This window comes from Leptonotus elevatus, chromosome 3 (genome assembly GCF_054856555.1).
Source record: "Leptonotus elevatus isolate MCC_2025b chromosome 3, RoL_Lele_1.0, whole genome shotgun sequence".
Taxonomy (NCBI): domain Eukaryota; kingdom Metazoa; phylum Chordata; class Actinopteri; order Syngnathiformes; family Syngnathidae; genus Leptonotus; species Leptonotus elevatus.
This window is the reverse complement of record NC_141241.1, coordinates 16202224-16223302: the sequence shown is the minus strand read 5'-3', so window position 1 is coordinate 16223302 and position 21079 is coordinate 16202224. Positions and strand designations below refer to the sequence as shown.

The window sequence follows — 21079 nt, the reverse complement described above, 5'->3', positions numbered from 1 at the left end:
TCAAGAATTACAAAAATAAACTAATATGACGTCATCGCACGGCGCATTTTCACAAAAGAACAAAGACGACACAAACCACTCAACTCAAGAGTTATCCAAGTTTATTAATATTTTTTTAAACTAATATAAATCCCACAGAATATGCTCCAGGTGCTTTTGAAGGGTGTGTGATGACCGCATGTATACCTGCTTTTGATTCATTAAGTACTGCATTTCATCACTCCATTCAAAATAAAATGTTTTTTTGTTGTATTTACTGTATTTCATAGAGTGGTCAGCACGCCGTCATAATCACAACTAATCCTGCGTTTTCTCGTTCTCTTGTGCAATTCTATGCCAGTGAACACTTGAGCGTGTCATCTTTTCCCCACAGCTGATGCTCAACTAGACACTGAGTGAGGGGAGGGGGGCGGGACACACCATATGTAGCCAACTAGCTCTCCATCGAGCAAGCTATCCGTGACATGACAACCTGTGCTTGCTGACAAGCCCGGTTTCTGGATGAGGGTGCGTTTCAATCTTGTGTGACATGTATGCGACTTGCGTGTTGCCTGTTTGGGGCGTAGGGGCGTGTGCTGAGAAAATACTGTGTGTGTGCGTGTGTACTAATACAGCAGCTGATCTGTTCAACATAGTTTTCCCTAGTTGGGAATGTGTAGGAATGCTTTCTTTTTTTGTTATTTATTTAAAAAGAAAAAAAATCTTTCACTAACAATCCACATCCTCTAAACAAACTAATCAATACAATGATTGGTAAAAATGAGTTCTGCCATGTTGTTGTGGAGGCTGACATTCTAGTCTAGTAAAACGAGGCGTGGCGGCTTTACTAGAGCAGCTCTCCTCGCCTTGAAGCCCGTGTACATGTGCAAACAAATGCATTTTGCGAGGAAACATGCAGGAAAACAAAATGACACTTGAGGAAACCATCCAAAAGCTACATAAAAGCTTTATAAATACATAGAACTCTTAATTAATGGAGAAGAAGTGAAAGCCGGCACTGTCCAGATGTTCCTACGAGTAGAGCTGCGCAGGTAAAATTCATTGCCTTCTTTGGTTGACTGCAGTACTCGGGAGGAAATGAAGATGAATATGAAAACAACAAAAAAAGTGTTTGTTAGAAAGAGACGCGCGCTTGGTGGGTTGGATGGTGTGAGGGGCAGGGCATAAAAATCAAACAGCATCAACTCTCAGCAGACAACTGCGCCTCAATGTCCACTCTGCAGATGGGGCACTTCTTGTTGGTGAGCAGCCACTGGTCCACGCACAGCTGGTGGAAGAGGTGCATGCACGGCAGGCGCCTAACAGATAAACATCAGGGGAAAGGTTTGTAATCGTATATATATCAAAAAAGGTACTAATGATATCGATACTTGTTGTTGGTATTGAACGTCCCTAATGTTTTCCAAATTCAGCAATCATTTTGTGCAAAGGAAATGAAGACAAAAAAAATCAAGTGGAAATGTAACATTGTTAGTTTAATCGCATAATTGTCATTTTTAAGTTCCTGTCACATTCAATTCAAATAAAATGGCAATTATTGTGTTTGTAGTTTGTCAGTCATCCAGATTGTGTAGTCCAAAAATGTTGAATACAGTCAACTGAAGTCTTCATATTATGTGAATCAGCTTCTTTTTTTTCTTCTTCCTCCCCCACAAAAACGTGATTTAAGTAATTACACTATTAACTCATTTGCTCCCAAAACGTATGAATACGTTCTATTTTAAATGTTTTAAGTGTCCCAAATACATATTTATATGGTTTTTTTTATGCTAGAGCATACAGAAGGCTTTGATGCAGCCTCTCAATTGCACAAAACGAAGCAATGGTAGTCATTACAAAAACGGCCAACAGGTGGCAGCAGAGTATAAGAGATCAACCAGGCCCATGTTGCAAAAAAAGCTCTTTCCCCCACTGTTTAAAACTGATTTGTGAATAATGATGAAACTTGGCTATATTCTAATGCTAATGAATGAAAAACTCAAACAGAAATATACATTTTTTCCTGATAAAAAAAGAGACTCTTATCTTTCTTTTGGTAGGTTCCATGTTTTTAGAGCAATAGAACAAAATATTATGTGGGCCTGGCAAAAATCTGTCAAAATCCAGTAAAATAGCCAGGGGCGAAGGGTGTTGCTTCAGTGAAAATGGCTGGGAGTGAATGCTGCCACCAGAGGACAAAAAAAACAAAAAAAAACGCATGAGTGCCAAAAAACGAGTCTCATTTTGAGACCCCCTAGGATTTTTGTGCAAATACCTTGGAGGTTTTATAAAGGAGCAAAGTGAAAGACGCACCTGACGTCCTCGCCCTCCTCCAGTATGGACAGACAAATGGTGCATTTCTCCTCCGTGTCCTCGTCCGCCCCCTCGTCTTCATCCTGCTTGCCATGCAGCTTTCTCTACAGGTGACAAACGTTTGGAGACATCAGAAGCGATGTGCCGACAATCCCACCGTGTTCATAACAACCACCTAAAAGACACTGCTATACATATAAATTAACAGTATGCAAACATTTTCTTGAAAGTATTCTTTAAAGGACTGAATTCCATTTGGGGACAGAGAGAATGGTCCTTTTGTCCTGAAAAGAGGAAGAAGGAAAAAAAAACATGGCCCCTCCCCCAAGACTACAGCTAACACTTGTTTTCCAAATTGATTGGTTCATTATTTCTCACCGATTCAGGGGTTGCGTGCATATTTTTCCCAATAGAGGCCCAAGCTTCGGGGGTTAACTGTTGGTCAATGTCTCTCTCCAACACCTTCTGTATTGGGTGGCAGGGTGTTAGACGGCTCGTTTAGTTACAGCTAGGGAAAGCCTTCCCCAACAAGATCTGCATTCACAGCTAAAAGAGACACTACAGCACTTTGCTACGTGAGTACGAAAGACCACTCTGTCCCAGAACACACGGTAACAGTAACAGCCAAAGCAGCGCGGCACAAAACGTAGCCGGACAGGCAAAATGTTCAATATGCCGCTAAAGGCAGCCAACAAGGCTCACCTTTTTGTACTTGTGCGGGTAAGTGCACCTCTCGATGGTTCCCTGAGAGGCTCCTCGGTTCACAGTCCCCAGTCGCTCCTCTAAATGCAGCAGGTCCTTCAACAACACAACAACTTTCGCGTTGACTCGTTTATTGCAAAACACATTCGTTCGTTTGTTTGTTTATTGCTTGTTTGTTAAAAAGGGAATGAAAATCCCAATTGGATTGTTTTTCAAAACTGTTAACGCCTAGCGTGCATGGCTTTAAAATGTGGTGCCTGGTGAGTGACATGGGTGGCAGCAAATGACTTGGCAGAAATGTAACAATTTTAAGATAGTGGATGATGCTTTCTATGCGTTTACTTTCTTACGGTTTGTTCAGTAAAGCGATTGAAAGCACACCTGCAGGTGTGTCCGTCCTTGATAGCTTGTGGGGACATTACAAAACATTCTAGCTAGCAATGATAGGCTATGTTAAATTAGCTGCCATTAATGCATTACCTTGTGTACATTATTAACACATGCTAATTTGGTAGCCTATATATGACATTTTGCTTTACTGCTAGCATTAGGCTAGCGGACTTTCGCAAAAAAAAAAAAGGCAGCTGTGAGCTATATAAATGGATTGCTATTTGCTAATTTCCCGCATAGACAGGATGCCATATAGATTTTTCTGCAGTCTTTTTTTTTTGTTGTGAAAAGTAGTATTGATAATAAAATGATCAACAGTGAGTCTATGCAGCAATTGTTTAAAGTTATCAAACTGTGTTATGAGGCTGCTTTGTGAATCACGGGGCTGGCGTGTGCAGGTTTTAGCTCAGCCTCTGGCATGGGAGACAGGTATAAAAAATAAATAAATAAATTGCTTAAAAATAACGTAAAAAAAACCACACACACGCCTATTGGCCTTTGTCCACATGCAGTGTTTTAGGGCAACTTTTGAAGAAGTCAGGCGAGGGTGGAGATGTTATCAATTCAGAAAACATTTGCCTCACTGCTATCCAGCTTTTCTGCCTAGACGAGTGCCAGTTTTGTTTTCTTTTAATCAAACAAGGCAGTTTGTTTTGAATTATGCTTTTTCAGCTTATAAATATTTAAATATGGAAAAACGCTTTATTTTTAGGTGCCATCTGGAATATTAGCAAGCCTGCCACATAACTTTTTACCGCGAGGCTCCAGCATGCCCTTTTTCTCCATCTTATGTAGAAAATCTAGTGTTCTGACTTCCATTCCATACCTGCTTAAAGTACCTTTATACTGAAACAATATTGTAGCAAAAGGTCTCCTCAGACCGCACATCCCTGGTTTATAGATACCGTAATATTGATAATATGTTAGCCCATCTACGGCATAACACAATATGCTAGCGTCAAGGTAGACTTTAGTTATTGTATGGTGTGGTTGAACATTTTGGTGTTTACACAACATTTTCTCCTTTTTGTGACACTTTTACAGCAAACTCCAACCAGGAGTTGTTGCGTATCGTGGATTTGACTTAAGGACATGGTATCGTTTAATTTTTGACAGTTATGCTTCGCTGTCATTTTCTAGTACCGGCAAAGCATTCAACCATCGTGCAGACAGTTCCTCCCAACTAAACTGGCCTGTCCTTAGATTATAACGAGCAGACAATGCAATGAGTGTGCACTCACCTCATAGGTTCTTCCAAAGCCAGTCATTCTAGATGAGATGTAGCGAATGTGCGGGTAGGTGACTTCAGATATACCAGTGTGCTGTCAGGGAGACAAATGCATGCATGCTACGGTTAGCCACGACAAAAATACTTCTCCCCCCCCTCCTGTTTAAGCTCTTGAGTAAAAAGAGCATCTAAACCGAGATGCACCGTTTATAATAACATATTATGTTAATATGCCACAGTGATGAATGAATATTACACAAAAGTAAGGTAACGTGGATATGTTCAGTCTGAATGCTTTTCTCTGAGCATGCTTAACTTGCACTACATAAAGTCAGGAGATGCTTGAGGGCCTCCAAAAGAAGAAAACATTGGACTGTATTTGTGAGACTTTTCCTCACGGCTTCTCGAGTATGCACTTGAAATACCTGATGAGCTTTTATTAATTGCTTATGCATAATTCATGATCGTCGCCACACCATCCTTGAAATAAGTGATGATGAAAACAAAAAAAACCACATCATTGATCTAAGACACGATTCAATTAAAAGTGAGTGGTATTTATGCAAATGTGTGCTGATAAGCGCAGATGTGGTTACCATGAAGGGGATGGGGAAGTGGTGCAGCCTGGAGGTGGGGTGGTAGTGGTGCAGGTGGGAGTGCAGGTGCCCCGATGGGTACGACGCCACCGTCACTCCGGCCTCAATGCCGAGCTCCCTGTTGACAAAAACGTCGGCGCGGCCATTACAGTCAATGTGAACGGAAAACCGCAGGGAACCCGAGCAGTGTCCGGCACAAACCATGCGGTTCTCTGCTCTGGCTGGCGAGGGTGGGAAGACATCGTCTGCGGCACGTGGATGTGGTGCCCGTGGCCGTAGTTGGGGTGCATTCTGTGGGGGTGAGGAGGAGGACGCTCGTGCGCTCGCCTGCATTCAACAGCACACACAGGATTGATAAACTCATTACCATTCACACGGCTCATATGCATTAATAAGTCATCAGTGCAATTACGTTTTAGCTTAGCTGAGCTCACTGTACTCGACCAGAGATCACAATAACGCATACTAAGATTATGTATACATGGGGTAGACGACAAACCATTGTGCTCAAAGGCCACATTTTTCTCAAGGACAGCAAGTGGCAAAATGGCCGCCACCCAAGATGAATAAAAACTGGTGGATTTGGATGCTTAACTCATATTCCAGAAACAACATATAAACAAAATACCGTCTTTAGACTAAAGGTGCAAAAATTAGTGTGTTAATTTTGAGTTAGAGTTCCTTTAACGCCACTGATTTTTTTTTAACGCACGATTAATGACCGCCCCTTACTTGGAAAGCCTGAACTGGAGGAATGAATTCCAGCCGCAAAGCAGCACACACGTCCGCTTCAAAATTTTGCAGTAATATATTCAATAATAATGCATATATTTGTGGAGACTGGGGTCAAGTTGTATTTTATAATTTTTAAAATGTGCAGAATTTCACAAGTTGCTTCATGTTAAAGATTAGATAGCTCTTAATATGAAAAGAAAAATGCACTGAGCTGTAACCATCTTACAAATGCAATTATGCCATCTAGTGGCAGAAAAATGACCAACACAAATCAATTTCACATGTCTTTTACAGACAGTACATCTATTTAATTCTAACTAAATTTTATGAATTATTTCAAAATTACTGTATCAATGACTAAAAGATGCAGCCATACTTCTATTAGTTTTCCATTTCCCCCACTTTTATATTAACAAGAGTAAGAAAACTTACATTTAGAACAGATATAAAATTTGCAATTAATCAAGAGTTAACTATTGAAATCATCCAAAGAATTACGATTAAAAATGTTAATCGCCTGACACCCCTAGTTTACACTAGTCGGGCTGTGTAGAACATAATTGTAAAGAAAATATTTGAGTTGAGCTCCCCTTTAACTCATTCACTGCCATTGACGGCTATAGACGTCAAAATTTCATTTTAACTATTTCTGTTAGTTTAACATTTTTCCCACTTTTGTTAACAAGAGTATGAAAACGTAGTGCTGTTTTATATTGTATTAGAACAGATATAAAAATGTGTGATTAATCGTGAGTTAACTAGTGAAGTCATGAGATTATGATTTAAAAAAATAGCACTCGCCTGACGGCCCTAATTTTTTATAATCTTTTCTTTAAAAAAAAAAAAAAGATAAAAGATATAAAATAAAAATCAGGCGATTAAAAACTGTAATCGTAATTATTCGCATGACTTCACTAGTTAACTCACGATTAATCACAAATGTTATATCTGTTCTAAATGTACAAAAAAAATATCTAAGTTTTCGTACTCTTGTTAACAAAAATGGACAAAACAAAACTAATAAAAATAGTTCAAATGAATTTTTGACGTGTATAGCTGTCAATGGCAGTGAATGAGTTAAACATGATAAAAGACAAGATTACTAACGTGGGGTGCTGCATCATCCTCCGCCTCTGGACCTCCATCCTCTGCAACATTTCATGTTGATGGAGCCGCTGGACTGATCCTAGTGGTGGCATATGGTGCGGCAGGGCCTGGTGGTCGGCGGGCAGGTGCTGCGCCAGCGGGGCGCTCGAACCGGAGAGGTGGTGGGCGGTTAGAGGAGGGGCGCTGGGTACGGTGTGGCCTGACGGGTGGGACGGCAGCGGCGGATGAAAGGAGTGGACATTGTGGGGAAGGACATAATCGCCTTGCGGAGGGGGCTGAGGTGGAAGTTGGGGGTTCCCGTGGGAATGAGGGCAGGCAGTGGAGGGCTGATGATGCAACGAGCGGGCCAGAGAGCCATCTGAGAAGACAAGAACACGATAAAAATAAATTACACAAACAACTTATATATTAAAAGAATACAAAGTGGAGCATTTGATCAAGCGTCATACTCACATGAGGGGTGTATGTAATGTCTGCATGGCTGCTGTAGCTGTGTTTGAGGCTGGGCCACCATGCCGGAGCTGAAAGAGTCCACCACCGCAGCTGGTTGGCTGGGTCCAGGGGTGGCCTGGGAAACGTACGCAGGAGGCCGCGAGGTGGAGCCTGGGCAGCACGGGTCAAAGGCTGATGTGCTGCCATGGAAACTAGCCCCGCTGCTTCGAACACTACTGTTGCTCAAGTCCACTGGTAGAGTTTGCTGTGGGAAGAAAGAGGGACACATTTCAACGCATTACTCATTTCTAAGTCTGAATTGTCTTTGGGAGGCTGCATTAGATAGAGCAGGGTTCAGCAAGCTTTGTCGTCAAAAGAGTCATTTGAGGCCAACTAAGTAACAATCTGTCAGGAGCCACAAAACGTTTGAACATTGTGATGAAGGAAACAGTGCGTTAGTGTTAGTCTAATGTACTGAGGGCTAATTAGAGCTGCACTATAACAGGACATTTTCTTCTACCTTTTGTCCTCCGTTTTGGGATTTTTTGTGTGTGTAATTTTTTAGACTTAAGTCTTTCATACATTCTTAGGCTTTTCTGCCTTTCTGTCAAATTTCTGACACTTTTATGAACACATTATGGTAATACTAATTTTCTGCCTCTTCTTTTTTGGGGGGGAACATTTTATGGCTACTTTTTGACATTTTGTTTCTGCTTTTTTTCTTTTCTTTTTATGAAATTTTTGGCAGTTTTGTGGACATTTTATGGGATTTCTTTTGTTTTTGGACATTTTACACGTTTTCTGCCTCTTCATTAAAAACATTTATGAATGTGCTGTCTTGTTTGGCAATTCCAAAGACATTTTATGGTAATTTTCTGCCTTCTTTCGTTTTTGGGACATTTTATGGTTACTTGTTGAATGTTTTCTTTTTTGCCTTTCTTTAAATACATTTTCAGATTTTTGGGGGCAATTTTGTGTACATTTCATGGTAATTTTCTGCTTTTCCTCTTCCTTTTTGGAAATTTTATGGTCCCTTTTTCATCTTTTTTGTTGTTGTTTTTCATCTACCTTTCGTCTCCTTTTCTAACAACTTACAAATACGGACTCTGATACTTTTTAAAATATAAAATTTTAGATTAGATTTAGATTTTAAGAGCTCTGAAGGGAGCTAAAAGAGAGGGACTAAAGAGCCACATGTGTCTCTAGAGCCCCAGGTAGCAGACCCCTGCACTAGACTAGCTTCCATTAATCGTCACTTCCTGCACAATGACGTGAAACCTCATAAAGTGGTTGAATGTCCATGTACTAGTACATTAAAAGTAGCAATAGTAGTCAATTTTTTTCCCCCACTAATAAGACACATTCTACTAATTTTATATCAATGATATTGTGTAAATGCTCAAACTGCTTTCCATCATTACACTAACAGCTACTATTCTCACTACTACTTTAACATGGAATGCAGTACTACCTGGTCATGGTAATGGGCTGCATTGTTGCCGCCGCTATTGCTACTCCCGCCGCTCACACCAGCGCAGGGCGCAGGCAGTGCACTGGGCCTTTCCACAGCACAGCTAGGCTCTTGAAAAGGCAGGGTACCCGGGGGCTGTGGTGTGGGGTGGTGGACATGAAGGACAAAATGGTGCGTGTTGCCGTGACCGTGCTGGGAGCCGTTGGCCTGAGAGGACGAGGCCTGCATGCAACTCGAATGGGAGTTGCTGAGGGACAGATGACCGGGGGAGGGCCTTCCGCACGGCGAGTGCTGCTGACAGCACGACGGCAGCCTGGGCATGGCCGTGCCTGCGGTTTCTCCCGCTGAACCTGACAAGCCTGGTCTGCTGTCATCTGGTGAGAAGAAGACAAAGGTATATAATAATAAATAAAGGTTACATAAATAAAATACATGAAACAAAAAAGCATCTGGTTGACACATGCCGTCTTACCCTCTGTCGCTGTTCGAGTTGAGCCACTCGGCCTCGGTGTGTGCATACTGTCTGGTATTGAGCCGGGGCAGCTCGTGGAGGGGCCTGCGGCATCGTTGATCTCTGAGGTAGAGGCATGCTGGGAAGATGACGACGAGGACGACCTGACCATTTGAGAGTGAATGCTGCCGGAGGTTGTTGGCACAACTGAGAGGTCTAAAGACAGATACCAGAGTATACATAATTTATACAGTCTTGAACCAAGAGTTTAATTCCTTCAGTGACCAAAACATATCTCGCAAAAACTTTCTTGTTTGTAATATGAATTATATTAACCTGCTCCAGCCACTCATAAAACATCGACAACAAAATTAACGTTGATGAGAAAAACAGCACTTGACTTTATTGAATAAAAGCAAACAGTAACAATGCAAATAATTAGGTTGTCATGAAAAAGTCATTGGGCAGCTTCTTGAGGTGTGCACAACTGGACCACCAGGGGGGAGTATAACAGAGATACGCAATACACGAAGAATAATTGAAATGACAGTGTAAACTGCAGTAATAGTCTATGGTCGTGGGAAATAAATCACATTTAACCTGTGAGTATTGTAATATTGCCCGTTTACATGTGTTGTTGCAGTTTTTGTGTTCAAATACACTTGCTTGAATTTTAACATTGCCACAATGCTGCTACTCTGTCTCAGCTAATTGTTGACATTAAAAACAAAAACAAATGAACTGGATGATTATCATTATCCATTTAAATTTAAGAACAAAGACCTCAGCGTATAAATCAGGTTGGTTTACAGGCACAGTTTGACAATGCTATAGAGATATGATAGAAGATTACATTTCCACTTCCATGTGTTCACGGTCATGAAAGTAAACCTGTGTGTTGAGTGTGTGCGTGTAGAATGAGTGCGTGCTGGTCAGGAGATGCTTAACAGCCGACTAGAACTCTAAATCTCATTAGCATTCTGGTGTGTGCACTCCATCTACTTTAGTTATTCGCAAATTAATCTCCGTCTCGTACTCAGCTCCATAAAAGCTCCTGTCCGTCTGTACTCTCAATGTTGAACATTCATTTCAGATATGAATCAAAATCCATATCCAACTAATTAATAAATATCAATTCAAAGTCTTGAGGAAAATACAACATTCCAGTTGAGCAGATTGCTGAAAGTGCAAGCTCAACATCCTGCCAAATGCTTTGACGCTGATATAAGAGCCCATTTTATCATCTAATTGTCTTTACAGTTTTGCGCCAAACGGACTGCTTTCTACCTTTCAAGTGCTTTTAGAATGTTGCCCCAGTCACCCTTTCACACTATGATAATGGCGCGTGGTGCCATGGGAATACGTTACGAGCTGCATTAGCTTTCTCAAAATACTCATTCTGCTCCTCTGCTTAGTGTAGCTGAGCTTCTACAGCAGCCTTGACTGCAGATGGATCCACAATGAGACGGCCTGATGTTTTCCTTACCATCTTCATCGACAGTGAGGTCCACCACCTCCCCAGAATTCTGACGCAGCGGCTGGATGACGGTGGACAGTCTGTGACGTCCTCGGGGCTCCTGGAGACGGTTCTGAGAGCAACTGTTAGCCCATATCCTACCAAGACCACCCAATGAGCGCGACCTATAAAGACAAAGGCATAATGGTGCTTTAACTATCATTTCCATGGCAATGTTTACTTTGATGTGAAAGGAAACAAGAAAACAGCAGTTGAAAATGTAATTCTTATGTCACAATATGGTCTGTAAACATTGTGTTAAAAAAAAAAACACAGATAAAAATTGTGAATTTTTAGGGTTGTGCTTTTCACGCCGTTGTTTGTTGGTGGTATTATGAAACCTAATCATTTTTTAAAAATGATCATAGAAACCATGGCAGAAAGCTGAATCATGGGGATGTTTATGTACTACTTCTAAAATAACTCATGAATATCAGTAACATTTGTTATTATACAACACATTTGGTTAAACTGAAACCAAGTTACGCCCACAATCATATCCGATGATCATGCCAAATTACTGTCGTCGAAATTAGGGCTAGTTTCTTTTTGGACTGTCATCACAAAGCTCGAAAGCCCATTTGTTATCATTAATATTCATATATTATTCTATCTAGAGTAAATGACTAAAGTAAAAAGTAGTCCTTCAAATTATTACTCACTAACTGCTGAGTAACTTCAGATTTATTGTTTTTTTAATCAGAATGTAAACATGAAATAAAAATAGGTCATGGGAATGTGCAACTTTAAATATTCCCCAACAATATTAAAGTACAATAATAGTAAGTTAAATCTTCAGAAAGTACCACACATTAAAGCAATGGTCTTAAAATACATTTCTTGATTAAGTGAGCCCAGGGATGTTGTGCCTCTTGCGACGAAGTTGCAAGCAGTTTTTTTCTCTCCGTTGTTTCCTATATAAATAACCTACTTTGAAAACTGTGTGGTCATGTAGATGCCTGGCCAAGTTTGATTGGTGAAATGCTGTCAAACATCACTAGATGTTATGTTGGATTAGAAAAAGAATCCGAGGCACAAGTCTCTCTGAGTCACGAGTAGCTCAAGGTGAAGAGTAAAAGTTGCCCTTTTTTCCCCCATTAATTTACTTATGTGAATGTAACAGAGCATTAACTCATTCACTGCCATTCATTTGAGAGCATGGTGACATGTCCAATAAAGCGATGGATTTTTTAAAATACAATTTCATGGATTAAATCGACAAAATATTGAACAAATGAATCTGTTATTAAAATAATGATGAGTTGAAGCCCTACTTTCACATCACCAAGTTCTCCGAATCCCATGGAATAGTGGCATTTAGGCCCACCGGGCCATAAAGTGTAACACAGGAAGGAGGGGAGAGCAAGGCAGAGGAGAAATAGGAGCCTGCACGGGAGTGTCGTAAAGTGGGATGTCATGGAGCTTTGCGGTCGGGGAATATCATTACACCTCTTGTGGGAGCTTTCACAGCCTACAGAGGTGTACTGGGAAAATGTTGATGCCATTTTGCAACTTCGTTAATGCTTCTTCTTCTTCTTTTTTTTCTCGTTAATGCTTCTGACATCACTGTCCCTAGTAAAATAAGATTATGATGCATGTTAATGAAATCGGGCTGAATGGTGCAATAGAAGTCTTATTGTGACGGACACAAATTAATTTAATACATACAAACAAATGGAAAAGACAGCTTCAGTTTAAATTCTCTGAGCTTCACTTTTACGAAAAATTACACACAAAAGGTCAAAATTGTGCGAGTGGTAAGCAGAAGAAAACGCTGTAATTAGCCAGGCTCCTCAGCTCCTCCCAGGGATGAGTAACATCCACAAGGGAAGGGTCTCTAATTAAGTAGACTGGGGATTATTTTGTAAATATCTGTTTGTCGCCATAAACCCCTGAGGATGGGAAGGCTGGAGCCTGGAGGACAACATTTCACTGTAAACATCAGCACTAGTGGAATGGGGTAAACTCAGCAAAGCCTAAGGTATGGCCTAGAAATTAACTCGATATGAATAGAGTGATTTGCTTTATCTCCGTTTTTTTGCCACCCCAGGAGAGTACCAGAGTTGGCTAACTTGGCAAGGATGAACAAGTGATATGATATGAAATAGAACTTTGCGGCAAACCAGGACGGCTTCTCTGTTAATAGATACTGTTGGCATACAATTTGGGTCAACGCTTTGAAATCAAACACAGAGCCAAAAAATGCTAACCTCAGCGACCAATAAAACAACAGAACACCCAAGAAGGATCATGCTAAGGCATAATGTCAGCACATTTTATTGAGATAATTGCAGCCATTTTGTTAAATGCCACATGACTGCTCATCTTTCACATGCGCCCTTTGGCAGGTTAGTTTTGGAAGGACAACAACTGTTAATTCATCCTTCTGTCACAAAAAGGTTAGATTAAATTTATGTTTATCATAGTAATTTGTTTTGATCATAAAAACATTTTACACTTAAAACGGCATAAGAGAAATGTAAATGTACCCAATGCTGTCCATACAACTGCACCTTCTGTGTCCAATTCTAGAATGAAGTACATTAGTTTCTGAATGAAACCGTAAAATACGCAAGGATAACATTGTGTTTTTATAGTCACAGCCAAGCTGACAAGCAATTTTGTGACAAGTTCATGCATGTCCTGAGTTCAACTTTAGCATAAGAACAGGGGCCGATCCAGTGTGTTTGTCATTGATTAATATTGAGTATGCTATTTGCCGTAACCCATTGCAATCCGGACGGGACGTCCCACTGTGTACTGCTGAAACACTGGAATGTTCTCTTAATGCATTGCTTTGCCAGCAGGCTGAACGACATGTATTCACAGGAAAGACGTGCTCTCTGGGGAATATGTAGGCCAATTACAGACAATTGGGATATGTAGTTGCTTTATCACCAATTAGTATGGGAAAATTATGCAATACTTGATTCCGCACTTTCACTGAATCAAAATGATTTGCGGGATAACAGAAGCAAACAGAAGAGACTGGTATCATCGTCATTGCTGCTTACATCATGGGACTATTAACGTTGATACGGCTGTTTTGTGCCCATTGTTCTTGCGTCCCCCCTCCTGGCTTCTCAAGCCCCTGATCCTGTTTTCACTCTCCGGTCTAACTTCTATCCCCCTCTACATCTCAACCAAACCAGCCGAGGCCCCACAGAGTTCAATCTGTCACGTGGCCACACTTGTTACTCAAAATAGTCATATTTCAAATCATCTTTCTCCATTGAAATGAATGGGAATTACATAAATTTGTTCCAGAATCTCAACCCTCAAAAAACAAAATCAAAAATGCTTTCAATGTGTTTTTCCACACACAAAAAAAAACACTTTATGAAAATTTGCAGGAATGACTCATAATTTAGTCATTTTTATCTCAAGTCACAACCCCAAACACAAGTATTTGACATTGTTTCATCGCCAACACTGTTTTTAACTCTCTACAGGAGCCAGCTGGATCTCTTCAAGTCAGTGGTAGTCACTCACCTTCTGCCACCTGGAAGTATCCTGGCGCCTACTGTTTACAAACATTCTAAATTGTCCTATACAGATAACTAGACAGGCTAAGAAGGCAAACTGCACTCTACCTACCTGTTTTGTCAACACTGCTCAAACAAACGCAGGGATTTTCGGAGTTAGAAAATGCAACCTACCTGAAACCATCTCCAACTGTGACGATCTCCACCTCACTGTCTGTCGAGGTGACGTTGATCTCCTCACTGGCAGGGACAGGAGGTGCCGGGGCTGGAGTAGCCTCAATCACTACCACGTCTTCATCCAGAGCACCTGTGCACACGGACAGCAACATGACATGCATGTGAAGGAAATGGCAGCTTTGGGCAACAGGTCATTGTATCTCAAACACATTGTAAAAATTGGCTTGATAAATCATTTTTGAGGTCCTGCATTTACTCTGACGTCATTTTAAGATGACTAACTAGATAGTGCTTTTTTTGTGTGTGTGTGTCACTAATACTATCTCCATCTAAAACAAAAAATATTGAGTCACCATGAGAGAGAATATAGTATAGTTACATTCTCAGGTGTTCACCATAAGTGCTGAGTGTTGACATGTTACAGTCACTTAAAAATCCCCTTAATTTCCTTCCAATTACGTTAGCTTCTTTTGAGCTTCTGAAAATGAAGACAGATGTAAAGATACAAGTGACTATGAATACTAAAACGGTCGATGAAGTTAGCCTTGTCCAACAGGTTATATGCGCAAATAATAAACTGATTTTAAAGCCATATATGCGAGTAGAGAGTCAAGGTGACATTGTGTGGCACTGCAATTGTGTTTTTGTGTACAATAGTGAGCAAATTCATGATTCCCCAAATGGGATTTGTATTCCGATTGTCCCCCGAGCGCTGCTGCTTAGCACCCTCCGCAACTAACTGGGACTCTGGTGAGGCGTTCGTGTGATTACAAAAACACTGATCTTACAGACTGGAAGGTAGCTTCCGTACATACATGTGGTCAAAAAATGAAAACAATATATGTTAAAAATACACAAAATAATGAATTACTAATGCACGCAATTAAGGCATAATGTGTCAATGGATACGGAAATCAAAAGTACCATCTGAAAGAAGAACTTGGTTTAGTATATCCCTTTTGTTTGCTGAAGCCTAAGCAAGCTGAACGACCGAAAGCCAATCCTAGTGGGTTTAGTATACTTTCAATGTAATATGACCAAATGCTTGTAGATGATCGGCAGAACAGATCAAAAGTGGTGACTAACTTCATATACGGCATCCTACGATAAAGAAGTACCTTTTTCCAACTTGGACACGCGTTTCCATGTAAAGGCCTCACAAGTTCTTCAGAGTATAGATTTTGCCTTACATGTGCACTTTTTGTTATGCATGAACATGTTTACCAGATAAAAAAAAGCACGAAGCGCCGCTGTTCAACATTCAACAAGGAAACCATGAGTAATTCTGCAAGAACAGAAATAATTGCAGCATCCATTCGTCCATGTTAGGTTTGTTTTAGTTTCCCACGGTGTCTGCGCTTTCTGGTTTTGTCACAGCTGCATACCCGCCCCCAAACAGAATGTCACTCTGTGATTGGTCCGAAATTGGTAGAAATCAACGAGCTCGGTACAAGGTGTATTCTCGGGGAGTTTGTGAAGTCACAAATGTCGCGAGAATTCATCTTGCAGAGCAAGGTCACCAACAACCCCTTTCTTGATAACTTCACCCCGCAAAAAACAGCAAAGTACTGTGCCAACATGATCACATTTCAAATTCCCCTTTGCTATTCTTGAATGGACAGGCTCCTAATTAAATCATTTAAAAATCATAGAGCAACTCAAAAATCCCATATTCTTTGTTATGTGACTGGGTAATGTGCTAACTCGTTCGAGACAATGGCTAAATCATCTCTAACTGTGCAGTGAAGTCCAAAATGAACCACATCAGCAGCATTCTAAATTGTGATTCAAAATCTGCTTTAATTAAAAGCAAGTTCTACAACCGGTTTTGGCTTCTTCAACTGTTCATCTGCATATTGCCTCACGTTGCATCACTTCTACTGAAAAGCATTAGTTCATGCAGGACTGCACTTAATTTTGGCAACATTACAGATTATGATGCCTGCAAGCACTGTTATAATCCTTTATAACAAACTGCATAAAAGGGTTTCCTTAATGAAAGTGTCAGGTTGATGTAATGTATATTACAATACACAATAAAAAAAACACTCTACTACCTGTTCAATTAGAATTTTAATTCTTGGCAGAGAAGCTAAAATGCAGTGGACAGAAATTAGGGCTGTTCGATAGCACTTTTTTATTTTAAGATCCATAAAGGTACAAATAAGCAGAAATCATCTTTTTGGGGGTGTCATGTATAGTACAGACATGTACGCAAAATTTTACCCATCACAGCGACCGCACACTGTTAGTGGAACCCACTGAGGGCTGCTGAAGTGCACGGGGAGCAGTTTGGTGCATCAGTGTCTTGCTCAAGGACACAGCCGTGTGTCCAGGGATGGTTTTAAACCGAGGCCCCACGGTGGAAGGTAACAATTTTAACCACTTGGCCACGGACGCTCCAGAGTAGGGCTGGGTATCGATTCTGATTTCCTTGATTGATTTGATTTCAATTCAATTTATATTTTTTGCTTAAGACAAAACAAAATATTTATGTTTCCACATATGTTTTATTTAAATTGCCTTCAATTGCCAGTTAATTCCCATGGAAATGTTCTACTTTTTAGAATATTTTCAAAATACCCCCATTTGAATTCCCATGGAAATTATATATATATATATATATATATATATATATATATATATATATATATATATATATATATATATAAAATTATATATATAGATAGATAGATAGATAGATAGATAGAGAGAGCGAGAGAGAGAGAGCACATTTTCCACCCCTTTGCAACCTAATCAGTATACACATTCCTAGTTCCAACACACTGTGAAAGCCTTCAGTATAGATCGGGTCACTGCAGTGATAACAGTGCAATGTATCAAAGCTGTGGCAACCATTTGGGGGGGGGGGGGGGACACCATAATAGATACTCAGACGGTGTAACACAGAGAAATAATACAGAAGTAGAGCATCAAGGTCACTAATTACCTGTGGCTACTGCAGCACTGTTGGGCTGGCTGCTGGTGCTGCTGACATCCACATACAGCTCATCCTCCGCTTCGGTCGAGGACGGAGACGAAGAGCCGCTGCTCAGCTCCTCACTTGAACTACTTGTGCTATTGAGCAAAGCATATTTTCGCCGTGCAATCACTTCTCGTTTCTTCCTCTGCAGTAGTAGTCGCTCCTTTTGCTTCTGCGTACGCTGCCCTCCCCCAGGAACTGATTTCACAAATCGTTTCCTGTGCAGAGTTCGCCGACTGCCCAAACACGGCCGCTTCAGTAACACCGACTCCGCCTCGGACCGCACCCACTTGTGCGAGCGGGTCCGCCTCGTTCGACCCGCGACGGGGCGAAGGCTAACTCCAGTAGCTCCTGTTGTGAGCGCAGGGACTTTTTGTTGGCCCCCTGTTGGTTCAGCTTCCACGTCCTCCTCAGAGCTCAGTGTGTCTGAGTCACCGAATCGTAAGCTGGAGGAAGGGGACGAGGCACAGTCACTAAAAGAGGACTCACGATTGTGCTCATCCTCGCTAGACTGATGCAAGAGTTCTTCCCTGGGACGCTGAGGGGCCACAGAAGTCTCACTAAAATGTCCGACTTTAAGCGAACAGTCGGACGGTCCTGCTTGTTGGACCTTTCTTTTTCTACGTCCAGAGAGGCCTCGCTCCGAGTCCTTGTGAGCCGCCGCGTCCCTCAAGGTCCGATGCCTCGTTTCGGAACACAGGGTCGCAAACTCGCTGTCTGCCATTCCAATCACCTCCATGTTGCTAGGGAAGCTCTTAGCTGCCTCCATGGGCTCCGGGTTCACCAGTGGCTCCTTCAAGTGCTCCTGTCTGCTGGAGGCCTCAGACGGCACCTCACTCTTCATAGTGGCAGCTCTGTCCTCGCCGAGCTAACAGAGGGAGTGTGCAGCTCCTACGCTTCAAACCACTTCATCTCACAACATCTACAAAAGCCAGAAAGAAAAACAAGACAGTTAAAGTCATTGTGCTGAAAGCCTACTATTAGTGACTTCATCCTGAGAGCCAATAACTGAGATTTAGAGATGGTCTGTTTTATTATCGGTGATAAATTCAGGAAGTATGTCAAGATGCGCTTGAGCTTGATATTAATATATGACATGAAACATTAGATGCTTTATGGAGCTACGGCCATGCCCCACCCTAATGATAAAATCATAACAAACATGGAATTAACAGAGACAAAAGCAACATGCTGGTCTTTTGGTGACTTGGAGTGCTAAAAAAGAAGTCAGCAGGTTAGAGCATTCTCGATTCGGGCGCCAGTATCATAGAATTCCTTACGCATGGAAATGACAGGGGCTATCTTGATAGGAGTGTTTAAATCACGACATAAGACTCATTTCCACACTTTGGCATTTAGTTCAACTCACTCCGTGGCATCTGGATTTTTGCCTGTTTTAATGCCGCTTCTCCCCCATCCTGAGAGCTAGCTGCCAATGAGAAAGTTGCTGTAGAGTATCATAACATCAAATCACAAGAAGCTCTGTATCCACTGCAGCCTAGTCATCTCGTATCCCTTCTAAAATCAAAGTTTCTTCCTTTATTTCGCCAAAATGGGGTTTCTTCAAGTTTTCCTAGGCTGGACGGGAAAGTCAGTCACACCAATGCAAAAGTTAGCGTAGAGCCCTGACAGAATCCATGACGTCATTACACGCGTACAAAAACCCAATGTGCCCGCGCTGTCAATAGCCAATCGGTTCGCTGCCCGGCAGTCAAATGCCTCCTCCACTGCCCAGTCGGCTCCTCTCATGCTCAACCGGAAATACAGTGACAGTTTACGTTACTTGCGCTGAAGCCGGTCTCGCTTCCCCATCAGTTCTTCACATGCGCAACCGAAAATAGCGAATTAGCCGTAGCCATATAATAAGAAAGAAAGAAAGAAGGAAAGAAAGAAATAGAACCGCTTCACGCGCTTGCGAGGAACGGGAAGTACGGAGCGGTAAACAACGTCACAAATACGACACGCACTGGGCGCCACCTCCGTTCTACGTCATTGCTATGGCAACCTTTCAAGATGGGTCAATAATGTGTCTCAGTCTGAACAGGGCCAGATCTGATTTTGGCACATGCTAAAAACAGTCTGGAAAGTCGGCCCTAAAAATCGGATTTGAGGAGAAATCCGATTGGAATCAGATATGCCTGCAGTCTGACCCAAAACCAGGACAACCGTGACAAGAACTGACTTGCACCAATGCTATGACTAGGGCTGGGTATCGATTCTAATTTCCTCAATCAATTCGATTTCGATTCACAAGAGTTCAGTTCGATTCTATTTCGATTTTCTCACGATTCAACTGGATTCACTTCACTTCGATACGATATGGATTAATTAGGGAACATCAATTCTTCTTAAATATCAAAGATATGATAAAAAATCCACAAATATTAAATTCCAAATTATATTTTGCGGAATTCACTGTTAAATAATTATTTTTATTAATGAAGGTAACCTGTTATAATCACTTAAGTGTTACACAAAAATTGACATCATCAAGGATGAGATGAAAATATTTTCATAATTCTAATTCAACAATTGTAAGTATGAATTAAAGAGATTCTGAATTGTCAAAGTGCAATAAGTCAGGTCTTTCATAAATGAAACCAAATACTTTTGAATTGTATGTGAACAGTAAATTTCAAGAACACAGTAAGATACATTAAAAAAATGTGGCCTCTACAATTCTATTTTTGTAAGAATTTATGGGGGAAAGATTAAAATAACCAATTCATGGTTTAATGAATCGATATGCTCGAAAGGGAAAACAGATTCAATATTGATTATTCTTTTTTTTTTAACCCAGCCTTAGTTATGACATTCAAGCATGAATTGCAGCATCATTCAAACCATTTCTGAGGGAATAGAGATATGTAGTTGAAAATAAAATAGATTTGAGTACATTTTTACATGCTCTTTTTCACCAATTTGTACAACTCTGTTGAATGTCACAGTACACATTCTAGGAAATTAAGACATTTTAGGTAGCGGTCGACTCGATACAGTACAGTTTGCTTGAATATGGCAGTCCTAAACATTGGAGTTTTCCACGGATTTTGCCAACAGGGAACTGTCAATTGCATTTTACAGTGACTTAACATGTAACTAAGGGCAATTTGAGCAAATTCATTAAATAAAACTGTTTGATTTTAACTTTATTTATATAGTGCTTTCAAGCAAGAGCTGCAAAAGTATTGTACACAAAACAATAACTATTATACAATCATTAATAATAATAAAAAATCTCCATTCAAAATATACTGAAACTCCCTTCACATTGACACTTAAAAAAGGGGGGTGCATAGTTTAATTCCCTGTTGTACCACTGGACTGTACTAGAACACTGACCTTAAGGTGGTTATCAGGATATCGAACAAATGCCCACAGTGTCTAGTTTGTGAGAGTCTAAGCTACCAAATGGAGAAGCTGTCTAAATGGCGTACATTTCAGCATCAGAAATCACAGGACACATTGTCTTCATATAAGAATAAAGATGTATCCTCCCTGAGATCAAATGACG

General features: G+C 40.9%; 1 protein-coding gene across 2 annotated transcripts in view; it reads right to left on the bottom strand.

The window, feature by feature from the left end:
* Positions 1-84: 84 nt before the first annotated feature.
* rnf111 (ring finger protein 111) overlaps positions 85-21079 on the bottom strand; it is a 21891-nt gene continuing 896 nt past the window's right edge. The window contains exons 2-15 of one of the 2 annotated variants that reach the window (XM_086070799.1): positions 17533-18487; positions 14580-14712; positions 10891-11045; positions 9426-9620; positions 8954-9327; positions 7504-7747; positions 7051-7408; positions 5410-5535; positions 5209-5326; positions 4626-4706; positions 2995-3090; positions 2671-2757; positions 2293-2396; positions 85-1298 (exon numbers count right to left, since the gene is read on the bottom strand). In XM_086070799.1, coding sequence (XP_085926925.1) covers positions 1181-1298; positions 2293-2396; positions 2671-2757; positions 2995-3090; positions 4626-4706; positions 5209-5326; positions 5410-5535; positions 7051-7408; positions 7504-7747; positions 8954-9327; positions 9426-9620; positions 10891-11045; positions 14580-14712; positions 17533-18409 — 3066 coding nt within the window. In that variant the 5' untranslated portion in view covers positions 18410-18487 and the 3' untranslated portion in view covers positions 85-1180. The remainder of the gene's footprint in view (positions 1299-2292; positions 2397-2670; positions 2758-2994; positions 3091-4625; positions 4707-5208; positions 5327-5409; positions 5536-7050; positions 7409-7503; positions 7748-8953; positions 9328-9425; positions 9621-10890; positions 11046-14579; positions 14713-17532; positions 18488-21079) is intronic. The other variant, XM_086070800.1, reaches the window with a different exon arrangement.